Raw genomic sequence first — 14,482 nt, 5'->3', positions numbered from 1 at the left:
TTCATCATTTTCCTGGCTGGGTATCCATCTGAGTATTTTTATGCAAATCATGATGGATAGACTGAGAAAAGCTCAATGGAATAGACAAATTTTGATTGAGTCGCTTCAATTTTCATGCGTGATTTGATGCTTAGGAGTTTGTTTTAACAGTACAGAAATGATGTGATAAATAATGTTGGTAATACATTTGCTGAATAACTGATGAGGTGTGCTGGGGCTTTCATGCTGCCCTGCAAGTTGAAAAATAGCTTTGGGTGTTCTGAGTTATTTCCTGTAAAGAGCTGTGACTTCAAAATGCGTGTCAAGCAGACACTGTGCACGTCCACTGTTACAACCATTGATCGATCCACGCAGATGCCTGGTAATGGCTGTTTATATTGTTTGTCTTCTCACTCTGGGTAATATAAGAGGATTGATGTGAATTTAAAGTACAGCGGTAGGTCTGGGATGTGTTTACCCTAGTGTAAAATAAAGACTCAAAGCTTTTAGCCTAGTTTTGTCAAAGGAGGGAAAAACAATACACCTTCCAACAACATGACAGCTAAAATAAATACACTTTTTTCATGAATTTGTTCTTTAAAAATACAAGCAAGCCATTTGTTTTTACCAAATTTACATATTTTCGCTTAGTAACAACGACATTTATATGAAAACAAAGCTAATTGCTTCTACTCTGTCAAGTTCTCAACACTTAATAACCACTCTGCCTGCTGTTTCTTAGCAACCTCAAATTAATATTCATAGCTGGCTTCTGTTTTCGGTGGTAAACTGACTGTATGCTACCAGCCCAGCACCAAACAACAAAAGGACAAAGTTAGCAACTAGCTGGTGAGCAAGTGTAGCAGCTACAGAGCCATAATAGCCCCCTGAGCTGTATCCTTAATAAAGTCTGAAATGAACTGAATGGAACTAAACTGATATATACTGGACTTACATTTGTCAGGTCACCAGAAACTATGTTGCTCTGTGTCTGCGGGGTGTCTACATATGCTAAAGTTTGCTAACACATTAGCCATATCAACTTTAAAGGGCATTAATACAATATGTCACACGTGATTTTTCAGCTTGTTGTGGGGTTCGGTCCCTTGAGAAAGAAAAACTGACGACAAAACTAAAACATAAGATGAGCAAAAGATAAGTGAGATGTGTTTAACCTAGCGTAGCATACAAACTGGAAAAAGGGGGAAACTGCTAGCATAGCTTTATCAAACATGAAAAAATACAACTCAAAAGCTTAAAAAATGCACTTTTGTCATGAGCATGTGCTCTAAAAGTACAACAAGCTATTTATTTTCATTATATAACACTGACATTTAGATGGAAACAATAAAGCTAATGTCTCTTCTGCTCTGTCAAGTTCCTTCCACCTAGCACAATAGCTACTTTATCAGTTTATAAGTAACCTCGTCTCAATCTTAACCACTGATGCTATGTCTTTGTCCTCCTACTTAATTCTAAAGTATGAGAAAAAGGTGAGAGTGAGAAAAATTGCTTCCATACAAAAATAGATCTAATTTTGAATTGTTTTTGGGGCTATTTGCATAGAGAACACCCCAGAGTAAATTCATTCACCGGAGAAATATTGCATCATATTCATAAACATAGAGGGTTATATTGAGCCAAGTTAATTCCTATCTTCAACTGTCACAGCAGTTCATTGATCCACAGTCAACATGCTGCCTTACCTGTTTAACCCCACTGTGATTATTACATTATATATTGATATTAGATTATTGGATTATACCGCCTTATCACTGTGGCTGCACATTTCTCCATCATATTCTGTCCTGTCATTTCTCACTTATTAGGAACTAACCAGTCATCTGTCCTCTCCTCTTATATTCCTTTAGTCACATATTGTTTTCATTCTGTTCGCCTCCACACCACTGACAGACAAGCTGTCACACTAGATGTTCCTCAGCAACTGAATTATGAGTGATGGATAGCTCTTTGAGTGTGGCATGCGTGTGACTAAAGTATATATTGCTCCTATGGTGCACATAGCATTTTCACTTCAAAAATGCTATGTGCACCATAGCAGCAATTAGCCTTTGTGCTACAACACACATTCAACCAATATGTGCAATTCAGGTCACTGCATTGAGAACAGCTAACAATGAGAGTCTGATCATATTTCTAAAGAAAGTGCATGTAGTATCATTTGGCAGAAGTCCGGAGAGGAAAAACCACAGAGAACAGACAGATGGAGTGTTTTCATGCTGAATCAGATTGAAACTCTTTCATCAGCAACACTTTCTGCCATCATCCCACTCTGCTGCTTATCTAACCCAAATGTTAAGCAAGTTATTCTTCACAGTCATGGATGATTACTGAATATCTCTTTCTCATGCAGCAATCAGATACCATGAGGGAATTCTACTTTTTCTTGTCTCCAAACAGAAAAGTCAGAGGTCTTAGCTGCAGAACTGTACTCCTTTAGACCTGTTAGGCATTAAGTGTGTTGCTCATGGACACTTCGGAGCGGGCATGTCCAAATGGCACTCTAGTCACCCCAATTTAGAACTGAATTCCTTTAACATGGTCAGACTCACAATGTACAGTTTTAAAAAGAAGGATCAAAATCAATGCAGCAGAACCAGAGATTTTGCCTTTCTTATTCCACACATTCATCTTCCTTGTCAAAACCTGGCGCCTACATTACCCACAATGCAACTCAACTTGATTCCCCTGACTCTTAGGATACAGGTGTGTTGTGCCAGTAGCTGTGCTAGTGATGTGTAGAACAAGAGACACCACTAAAAACTGTTCAAATTAAATAAGACATACAGCAATAATAAAATCATGTTATGTGCTCATTAGCATTGCCTCCAGGAATCCATCCTCTTATATTCACAACAATAAAGCAAAATATGTCTACAAAAATAATTACAAAAATGCGTCTCTTCTGCATATGAAATAGTATTTAGACCCACAGCTTCATGCAGGTCAAACAAAACTAAATGAAAACATGCTAATGAGGGACTTTACTTCAGTAATTAAAAAATGGCATGCTTACAATCAGTCAAAATGCAAGAACTGTTAATTTATGCTTGATTTTCTATGCACTATTAATGTCTACCTTAGAATATGTGATACTTCACTACTCCAACAAGGAGAAACCATACCCCAGGGACAGCTAAAGCTAGTAGCCTTTTATCTATCATAATGATTTAGAAAACTAGTAAAGACACTATCTGAAAGTAATGTACCATACATTCCAGCCAGGTTTAACAGATGGTTCTCTGTGGTTATAGGTTAGGGGTCACTAAACTGCAGAAATCATAATTATGTTTTTCACTCCTGTCCATGATCACAATACCTATCAGTTTAAGTGTGATTTACTCTCTGATACGCCAGTCATCAATTATTACCACGTGCTAACAGAAATTAAAATTTACAAGCAGTAGCAAGTGCTTTCTTGTCCCTGGTTTTGTGTCTCAGGGAGCATACAGGCTGCCCTGTCTTGTTGGGGAGGTTGTTGGGGATATATGCAGCCTGGGAGGGAGACTGCAGTCTACTCAGAGCTGAAATAAGTACTTCCACCAACTCTGCATGTTTTTGGGTAAAAAAAAAAAGTAATCTATGTTTTTTTTTTTTACAGTTAATAGCCTGCCTCCCCTCTTGATAATGAGAAACAACAGAGCTGTAACCAAGGTGAGTCTATTCTCAGGATAAATTCTTGCCGTTTCAGACACAGTTTTTCACTTGTTTCTATTAGCATTCACTTTCTGTGCATGGAGAGACTTTCCCACCAATGACTAATGAAACTAGAATTTAATTTGGGAACACAGTGTGAATCACCAGAGGCTGCTGGATGCTCTTCTCTATTACTACATTGTGATTTAGAAAGATAGTACAGTTTTACATGCAAATATATTCTGATGAAGCTTTAAAACACTCTGTGCACATTTCTGCTCAACCTTTTTTTAACTTTATCTTTCTCCCTTCTATCTCTCCTGCATCCCTGCCCTCCTTTGCTCACTTCCACACTCCCTCCCTCCCTCGCTCTGACTGATAATCTATGGCTGATCTCCTGACCCACTTGTAGTTGGGGGATTATCTAACTAATGGAGGAAAACCCAGGTAGATAAGGGCACCCGTACAAGAAAATACAGCCGTATAGTCCTGAGGCTGTATATTGAAAGGTCATGGAGAATGGAAATAGAGCGAGTGGGAGAGGATGACAGACCTACTGCTGGACTCTTGACAGTGGACAGTTTGTTTAATGGCCATCATTGTTCATGGATGCTATATCATTGTCCTCATGCTCTTTTCTCTGGACTGCAACATCACTCATCTCCCCTTTCTCCCATTATAATCTCTCTGACTTTCTGACTCTGCTTTTAAATTAAAGTAACAGTTCATGTTGGGAAATATTCTTATTTCTTTCCAAAAGTAAGATGAGAAAATCAATATCAATCTCATGTCTGTCTGTTAAGTGTGGAGTTGGATTCAAGACATGTTTTTTTGCCTAACAAAAACTGGGCAGGGGCAGCTGCAACGATTTCACGATGAACAAAAGTTTATCCACCCACCCAGTATTTCTGTGCAGCATCTCTGGCTATAGCACAGCTTGCCAAATATGTTTTGTTTTGGTCTCCATACAGAAATGATGGTGCCAAACCAAGAAACTTCACTTGGACAAGACAGGAAATATTTCCAGTAACTCCATCTTTCCTGGAAATATTTCCAGTAACTCACCATAAAACCACAATTTGTCAGTTTTTTTTTTCTGTATTTCCATCGTTTATTTAACCAGGTAAAAGTCACGTCAAGATTAAAATCTCTTTTTCAAGAAAGACCTGGCCAACACCTGTTATATGTACTGGTTAAACAAATTAGATATATCATGTTAATGGTAGGTGTATTTTTTTTTTTTTTTAACTTTGTACAGAGCAAGGCTAGCTGTTTCCCCCTGCTTCCAGTCTAGGTTAGGCTAACCACGTCCTGACTCCAGCAGCCTGTTGCGCTGAACTTAAGTTTGAGTGTAAAGCCAACACAACTGCTTCACTGTAACTACTTAGTTTAAAGGATAAGGCTGGTGATTTTCTATATTTTTCCTATTGTCAACAAATGTGCAGAGTCAAACCAACAACAAAGGGGAGGGGTGTTCAGTTGGTTGCAATCTGCAACCTCACCACTAGATGCCACTAAATCCTACACACTGGACCTTTAAAAATGAGAAAGAAATGCATGCGAGAGTGAACTAGCTAATATATAATGTTTATTTGGTACCTCATCAATAATTCAACATATTGCTACATTTTATCACTTCCGTTGTGGTTTTTTTTCTTACTGAGGGGATGATCATAAATAATTACATGATTACATCAACAACAAAAGTCTCCTCCATTTTGGCAAAAAATATTCTGCCAAAGTCAAAACCTAAACAGTGAAAAGTTTGTGTAGGGTACTGGTGGCAATTCCCATCTAAAGTTGACGCAGCTTAAAATCAGAGCTGTGTCCCCATCTAATCCAAGTAACAGTAACTGTACAGCACAGTACCGAGCATGCGTGTAACTGTCACCATCTTCTGCTATTAGAGTTAAGTGACTTACACCTGCACAGGAAGGTGTAAATTGTAAGTTCTATTTTAACTTTATGTTGTAACCAACTTATATGATGCAACCCGTTTTTTAAATCATAGCTTGAGTTACATATGAACTATCAAATCTTCTTATCTCACTCTCGGAAAGAAAGATGGTGAGTGTATTCCCCTGACTATTGGTATTTTCTCTCATTTTCAGCTTTTCTTATCTTCCCTCATTGATTTTAAATACTTCTCCCACCTTCTGCCCCACTCTCACTTTGTCTCCCTCTCTCCCTCCTCTTTACATCTCTTCTTCTTTCTCTCCGTCTCCCTCACCTTCTCTTCTCCACTCTCACATTCTGTCTTCCTTCGGCTGTCCCCCATCCTAGGCTGGACCTGATCCAAAGTGGCATCAATAAATCATAAAGAGAACAAAGGAGGAGACACTGAGGATTGGATTCAGTGCTTCTCTCTCACCTCCTTTAGTGTGACTCAATCACAGGTCTGAAATCGAAGAGGATGTTATGAATATTTAAAGCCAGTTAAAGGTGCTAAGCTTGCATTTTAAATAGCAATATTTCATGGTAGAATTAATTAGATAGTTTCCTATAATTACCTTAAATGATTGGGACCATGGTCTAGATGATGGGTAGTATACCATATTGTCTCCACTTTGTGCCAGACAGTTCTAATATTTCACTGATTTATTGTAAGACCGCACTTCCAATGAACTCTTTTGCTCTCTTTAACTTCATTGTAGTAGAGAAACACACTGGATGATATCTATTTTTGATAGCCTCTCTTTGCTTCAGACATCCACAACTGTAAGAAACTCTTAAAACTTTAAATCTGTCAGCACTGAAAAAAACAGTCCTTTGTCCTGATTGCGCTTGAAAGCAACTAACACACTGTGTTGCACACAACAGTGTGGAGGCAAGTAGCACCGGACTCTGTTCTTGATGATGGTATTTTTTAAATTTCTCAAAAGTAAAATTCCATTGATTTGTTAATATTAAAATGCTAATCACATGCCTTTGATTTTTTAAAAAAAGCTGTTCTATTCTAGTTGATCCAGGATTACCAGATAATTAAATGAATAAGAAAGCAAAAAACATATGGGCTATCTGTTTTTCTTTGTTTGTTGTTTTTTTTGTTTTTTTTACAAAATATCATAACATCACAAAATTCTGTTTGTTTTTCTAACTTATCTAAATTTTTGCTTTTATTTGTGAAACACTGTATAGCCACACCTCTTCAGTGCTCTAACAATCTTTCAAACATTGAAATGAATTATTTTAGTTTAAAATCATCATACTGATTTTATCACCGTTTGATTGCTAGAGGATGTAAAAGTGTCTGAGTTACAGCAAAATGTCATATGGCCAAACTGACTGACACAGCCAAAATGAGTATTTTCACCTGTGGTGCCTCTCCTGAAACATCAGACCAGATTAAATATTGAGGGAGTGGGATGAAGCAATCGACCCATCCTGCCTCTGCTTCTCTTCCTTTCTCTTTCTGCCTTTCTCTGTCAATCTATTCCTGTTCCCTCCTAACTCCTTTTCCTCCTCACTCATCCTTTCTTTCTCTCTCCAGGAGAAGCCCAGCCACAGAGAGAGCGTAAAGTCAGATCGATGTACTATGGATAGGATACCCTGTCTGCTACAGTAAGTGCCTTTACACTCCCTCAGCTATTGATTGGGACTCCACTGCACCAATCGATAAATAAATACATAAATAAATGAAAACACTCTCTTAACAAGTCATTTTTATCTAGAATTGAGTTTTAAAATGTGGGTACAACCTGGGTACAATCAGTTCATTGTAATGCAGATAGACATTTTACATCTCTCTATGGATAGATGGATCTGCCTTTTTAGCAGTACTGTAGTACAAAACAGTTGTTTCATTTCAAGAGCCAAATGACACTGCAATAGAAATAAATAAAAATTTCCATAACTCTGAAACAGAATATTTTTCACTTTATATATTTGTGATAAGATGTGACAAGTCACATTACATATGCATTTCATTCTGTGGCTTCTAACAGGACACTGACCTCTAAGCTCATTGAAAAGTGACTTTAAATAACACATTTATTCACAAACACAAAGCTGACTGATAAGAAACTAGGCTACAGAGCTAGCAAAGTGCTAAATTCATTATGCTGACTGCTCTGGGTTTGTTAGACTGGTTGTCTATTATTTGAAGGATAATTCGAATTTAGTTTTGTCTTATGTTTGCAGTTTTGTCCATTTCTATCAGTTATGATAACACTCTACCAAACAAAGTAATGAGATTTGAGAAATATGCTAATATCACCAAAATGAGGTTGGCTGACTGAGAGTTTGTTGGCTGAGACTATGAAAGTAAGACTCAAGTTGTAACACTGCAAATATCCCTTAATGTCATCTGGGTTTCCTTTTTATTTTTGGTATTGTTACCATGGTTATGATGTGAATTTGCACTTGCAGTCTGCTGTCCTTTTTTTCCTGGGAAATGTTGAAGAATGTGTTGCCTGGATCATTTCTTTCTTGAACATAAACTGTCTGACAAAACTAAGTGGTTACCATTGTCTATGCATGGCATAGACAATGCCGCTTCACATGAGACAAAATGTTGACAACGAAAATAAAGACAGGGAATTTATATGCATTAAAACCACATATGTCTTGGCAGATGTAAAAGAAACAACTTGTTAACACAAGTCCTCTGAAGCATCAAGCAGCCTGACTGATTTTTTTTTTTCTGTTCACACTGGGTGCTGTTATCAGCTTTTTCACACTTCACACACACATGCAGCTCAAGAGTGATACATGACTGAGAGCAAACTAAGTACGGCAAAGTCAACTGCAAATGAAAAATTTAGCAAAACAGGTCTGGCCTGTGAAAGCATTTCAAATCATGTAGTCAGAAAAGGACTGATGAGATGAAAAGTGATTGTGAAATGATAAATATTGTTTTGTCAAGTGAGAATTTTCATCTACCAACAGAAAACTTTCTTTTCAAGTATGAAACTTCTATCTATATCTGATTTTCTCATTATCATGTGAATGCGGCACAACATCTTGAACTCCGTCTGCCATTCACCAGTCTAAAACTCTCCTTTTCCACATTGCACCTGTTTCGTACAACCACCCCTCCGCTGGTCCATCCCTCCATCATTCCCTCCTGACAGAGAGGTGATTAGGAGGAGAGAGTGCAGACCTGCTGAAAAAGCAGCTAAGCTGTAATTATCGTCTCGGAGAGAAACAACCAGTTCATCAGAGCCTTCCTCCGCAGACTTAACAACTGTTGCCAGGATATATCAAATGCTCGACAACCAGCCGTTACCTAGGTTACCGTTGTCTCCGTATGGCTGGGGGCTCTCCGTACAGATGAGATTTTTTTCTTTTTAATTTCTTCAGAAATGGCAACATACTGTAGTGTCACCTATGAAAATACGGTAACATATTAACACACACACATGCATGCTCACACAACCACCTACACTCAGATGTAAGCCAATATACATGCAGACACTGGTCGATCCAGACATACAAATAGACCTTAATTTTTTGTGCCATGTTTTCTGTCACGCTCCATATTGTTCATGCTCTGATAAACACACATACATGCACAAACGCACACACACACACACACACACACGCACACACAGGCACACAGTATATCTGCCAACCTTTTTCATAAATTATTTTTGGGACATTTCTCACAGTTTTTACATAAACAGAACATACGCATGCAGTAATGATCCCTGGCTTAATTTGAAACAACAACATCACAGTTGCATGTTAGGCTGAATTCACACCAATTCAGGCGTTATGGCAAAAACGCAGTCCTCCCATTCATTTAAATGGGGGTAGTGGGTTTAGACTGTGGGTGTGGGGCCTGCAGGGGCGCTGCAGCGGCCTGCGGAATGAAAGTTGAACCAGAATAGACTCTTGGAGAGACGCAACCCAACGTCACGCTGCAGTGACGAATCAAAGCTGGCGAACAGACTGATCGAGAGAGAGACAGAGAGAGAGCAGTGGTAGCGAGACAGCCAGTGAATGAGGGGAATAAAATGTTATTTTCTGATTGTTTTTCCCGGTGGTTACAAATAAACACACCCACAACCCGCACCTCCGCACAACCCTGCGGAGGTGTGCCGCAAAGCCTGATTTGATCTGGATACGGCCAGTATATGCAGAACGCTGCACCAAAAAAACCTACATTCGGTTTACCAGCTGTACCTGAAGTTTCCATCAACTGTATCTATAACCTATGAAGCCAAACAGGAGCTGAGATCAAAGTCTACATGCGAGACAATAGGAGAAGATTTCCTCACATAGTGCACATCCGTGTGTATGTGACAAGAGCATGTCCTTGTACATATTTTGGAGTCACTGGATATTTGTAGACACATGTGAATATTTCAGCCTGTCAGTATGTAAACCTCACATCAGAGCATTTGTCTAGACCTTTTTCTCTCATTTTTTATTCTTAAAAAGATACATATCCAAAGTTACACGCGCATGTTTCTGCATATATAGACTTTTTCCATTCATATGTTACCACAATTACAATCAGCTGGTCCTTACCATAGTTTATCTCAGCCACTTGTGTTATTCTTATGAGGCGTGAGATGATACACACTTACACTTGGACCGCAATACAACATGTATACAGGCTTAATGATGTTATATGTTCACAATGTGATATTCACACAGAATATAACAGTCCACAGTCAGCATTTTAACTGATCCATTCAAACCAAATATTAGCTGTGCAGCTAATATAAAACATAAGAATTTTTGTTATACTTATCGACCATGCTTGGTTAAATGTAAAATAAAACTGAAAGCCTCAGTATGGTTAAAACAAAGGGTTTTCCAGATCATCTAACAGTGGTGAAAACAAGGTTTCAGAATCAGGAAGGGTTTTGCACAGTTTTCCTAACTTCAGACAATCACAACCGTCTCACACAACAGCCGGTCAGGCGTGCGGAGGTGTTAAAGTAGGCAGGGTTTCACTGTCAAGCTCTCCTTTTTTCATTCTTCACATGACTGCTTCTGTCACTTTTTGTGTGTACAAACAACTTCAAAACAATGAATGCCTATGACAATTCACGATTCATTGTGTCAAGACTATAAAGAGACACAAAAAAGACACAAAGCTCAGGGAGTAAGGTGGAAGCTGCCTTTAAGTAAAGCTATTTGGAAGGTAAAAACACTTTAGACTAGTGGTGGGAGGGCATGTTTTATGACTGAGTTCTTTACTGAGAGCTTGATTTTGTTTGTTGCCACAGTGATCATGTTTATCTGACTTCCAGATCAGCCACACATGTGCCACTCAAATATATTCATCAAAATTTCTTAAACTAACCCTTCAGTACACAGAATTGATGGATGGATGTTTATAGCTAGGGTGACCAGATGTTCCAAAAAATTTGGGACAGTTCTGAATTACGAGCAGTTGTCACGAATCATAAATCCTGTCCTGTTTGTCCCGAAAATGAACCGTTAAGATAATATGAACAAGCTAAAACGAGAGCTGACTGTATGCTGTGAGACTCGACTTGACTTGAAATTTGAAGAAAAGCTGAGGAGACCTGACTTAGTGACACAGTAATATTGAAAAATGCTGCACTGAACATATTGTGTCTTTTGAAGTGCTGCCAAATTGTCATGAATAATTAATAACATAACAGAGATACTCACAACAAGCTGCTGCTGTCACCTGAATGAAATGTAGAAGACTCTAAATTCAAATGAGAGAAGCCTTTCATTAAATTATCAATTAGTCTACATGAATTAGTAGCTCAATTTTTTTTTTTTTCCTCTCTGAATCTGTGAAAAAATTCTGATCAAATCACTTATGCTATAGGCTATAAATACTGCTTTCAGTAATTGAAAATGTCTTGTTTGTTTTTGTAAAATATGTAAGAGTATTACTGATGTGTTTTCACTTGTCTACTGCACTGATTAGACTATCATAAATAAAGGATTGTTGACGTCATTCGACCTGTTTTAAAGCAGATGATGGAGAGTGCAGCCACCACGAGGAATCTGTGATATAAATATCTACAAAAATGTGTTTGTAAGTTCCTACAGATTAATGACAATCTTAGCCGCTGAAAAGACATTTAAAATGACTTTAACATACCTGTCACCTTTGTGTAATGTAAACACAGCCAGGACACTGAGCTTCATATCATCCTCCAAGCCAATCAATCTATCTCTCTGTTTTATCCATCTGCACAAACTGATCTTCATAATATTAATAACAAATTTATAAGAGTCTGATGTTAACATAAATTAATCTATACATTTCAATCCTTCTGACATTTAAAATTAAGCCACCAGTTAGAGTCATTGGTTCAGTTGTTTCAACATAAAAATGCTGTAAAATTGAACTGAACTAGGTATAAACAGTGTAAGTCAACTGAAGTCAATATATAGTTATTTTTAAAATACATATTGAAATCCTGTTCTGAATTTCTTCTTCTTTTTTTGTGAATAAAACAGAAGTTGCAGTTGCGAGGAGGGGGGAAGTGTAGCTGCAGGCAGCCACGGAGAAGGAGTTATCTGACATGTGTGTCATGCAGACAGATGTGATAGGCACCGCACTGATGAAATGAATAAAATAAAATAATTAATGAATTACACACTGTTACAAACAGTGACTTCATGAACAAAAACAATACATTTTAGTATAGAGTTATGACTTTCATGTGTTTTACTGTTGGTTGACACTGACTGTAATCTACTGGAGGCCACGCCCACTGTGACCCACCCAACTCCCCTGTCCCGAATTCCACCCACTCTCATCTTGTCATCCTATCTATAGCTGTTATTTCAATCTTTCATCTCGCGCCTAAAGGTATGTCTTATTTAATGTATATCCGATCCTGCATTGCAGCAGTGACCCACTTTCCCCGCCACCTACATCATAATTTCATTTGTGAGCATCTAAAGAAAAAATCCCTATTCACCAAAGCTGCAATGTCCTCCTTTTCAAAAAACATTGCACCCGTTTTCATGAGACCTGTTTTACACTCAGTTCTGTTTTGTATGTTAAGTTTTAATCACTGAGTGGATTAGTGCCTGAATATCAGACATGAGGGTATTTCCCATTAAGTTCTGTTTGGTACTCTGGCACTGGATCAGTTGTTCCCTGAGCCAGGAGAGCCAATGGGGAAGCAGCATTTAATATCTATGATCTAAAAATATGTAAAGTCAAATGTATGATGTGGGTATAAAGAGAGGAGTAGAGGAATTAAATGAAAGAGGCCTGAGGAAGAAGCATACTGTTGCCATTACACACACGAGACCAAGACTGTAACGTTCAACTGCAGACAACAAGTGCTGCTCACAGGTGTGTTACTGCATAAAATGGGTGAAATGTATCTCAATTCTGCAGCTGAAGGATGTTGCAGCCACGCAAACACACACACACAGTCACACACAGAGAGAGAGAGGGAAATGTGCCCTGTTCCTACTGATGGACAACAGAAGCTGTGACAGAAGGATGGCATTAAAAACCAGCAGGGGATGCAGTGTGATGAAAATGTCAGACCGAAACCAGCAGGCTATGTTCTATAACATGTTTAATCAAATTACAGTGTGTGTTTGTGTGTGTGCATCAGTGTATGTGTGTCACTGTCTGAGTTTGTACGTCCAGTGTGCATACATGCACTGTATGTATCTGTGTGTGTAGGTATAGTAGGTGTATGTTAGTATATCTGCATCTCCTTTATGAATGTGTGCTTGAGTGTGCACGTTAATGTAAAAACCAGTATATTGTGAGCTTGGCTTTGTGCATACAGCATGTGCCTGTGTATGCATGCATGTTATGGAAATTATTCAGCAGCAAAAACTATAAAGGGGCCACAAAACATATTTAATCTGCAAGCCATGATTTGAGAGAGTGTAAAGGTTTTTCTAAGTGCAGGACACGTTTAAGCTGACAATTCTAATTTTGTATTCATTCATTAAAATCTGAACTTTGGCATATTCTGGCTACTTAAGAATTTAAGAGGGTGCTTGCTACCAATATCTTATAAAAAGGTTTTAAAAGGACAGTTAGGGTCATGTATTTTTTTTACATTTAAATGTATAAAAATAGGGAGGGTTCTAACAGGTTGATGCTTCATCTCCAGTTCATGTCCAATGTCATTTGATTTGCTCTGAGGGCGGCAAGCCTTGACACAATAACATTTACAAACTATTACTCTCACAATTCTGTCCTTGCTCATGAATGTGTCCCTGCACTTCCAAATCCTGACTCGCAGATTGATTACCACTCAAATGTGTTGCACGTGTGTGTATACTGTGTCTTGTGCAAGCCTCCGGTGTTTATGCATGGTTATGCTTGGCCACCTGTGTGTTTGCATGTGTGTGTAGTTGTGTAACTCACCCAGCCACTACTATGAAGAAGTCCAAACGGTTCCACGTGTCTCCAAGGTAACATTTCTTCCCAAAAATCCCCAGAGCCACCATCTTGATCACCATCTCAATGGCGAAGAACGCGAAGATAAAGTCATCAAAGTCCTGCAGAGAGACAGACACAGAAAACACAAGTCAGCATTATGCAAGACCAATGTTGGCAGTCTGCTGTAAAGCAGGTTAGAAATGTAAACTGTGCTGCAATGTAACCTGTTTTAAAAGCAGGGTACTTTACAGCACAAACTGTTTATGCAGCCTTCCTCTTGAGAACCACTAACACTACATAAAGCCTTGATGTGAGAAAGAAACCATTAGTCATCTTGATCATTGTCTCATCTGTAACACAAACAAACATTTATGATTTTATTCAAGAATTTGACCAAGATACAGAATGTATTCAGCTGGACATTTACAGTTTAACAAGAGTCTATACAGCCATGGTAACAGCTCTGCTTTAAGCGAAATGCTAACATGAGCTAACATGCTCACGATGACAATGCTAACATTCTGATGTTTAGCAGGTATA

The 14,482-nt window shown here is 38.4% G+C and overlaps 1 protein-coding gene and 1 long non-coding RNA gene across 21 annotated transcripts in view; one reads left to right on the top strand and one right to left on the bottom strand.

Moving 5' to 3' along the window:
- Positions 1 to 14,482, bottom strand: part of cacna1g (calcium channel, voltage-dependent, T type, alpha 1G subunit) — a 271,804-nt gene that overhangs the window by 131,833 nt on the left and 125,489 nt on the right. For all 20 annotated transcript variants that reach the window (XM_042397382.1, XM_042397395.1, XM_042397393.1 and 17 more), the window contains one exon: positions 13,928 to 14,061. In XM_042397382.1, coding sequence (XP_042253316.1) covers positions 13,928 to 14,061 — 134 coding nt within the window. The remainder of the gene's footprint in view (positions 1 to 13,927; positions 14,062 to 14,482) is intronic.
- Positions 3,573 to 12,093, top strand: LOC121886953. The gene is made up of 3 exons (XR_006092882.1): positions 3,573 to 3,654; positions 7,127 to 7,197; positions 12,037 to 12,093. It is a non-coding gene; the product is annotated as an uncharacterized LOC121886953 (long non-coding RNA).

Source organism: Thunnus maccoyii, chromosome 20 (assembly GCF_910596095.1).
Source record: "Thunnus maccoyii chromosome 20, fThuMac1.1, whole genome shotgun sequence".
NCBI lineage: Eukaryota > Metazoa > Chordata > Actinopteri > Scombriformes > Scombridae > Thunnus > Thunnus maccoyii.
Note: the sequence above shows the minus strand (reverse complement) of the source record. Positions and strands in the feature narration are given on the sequence as shown.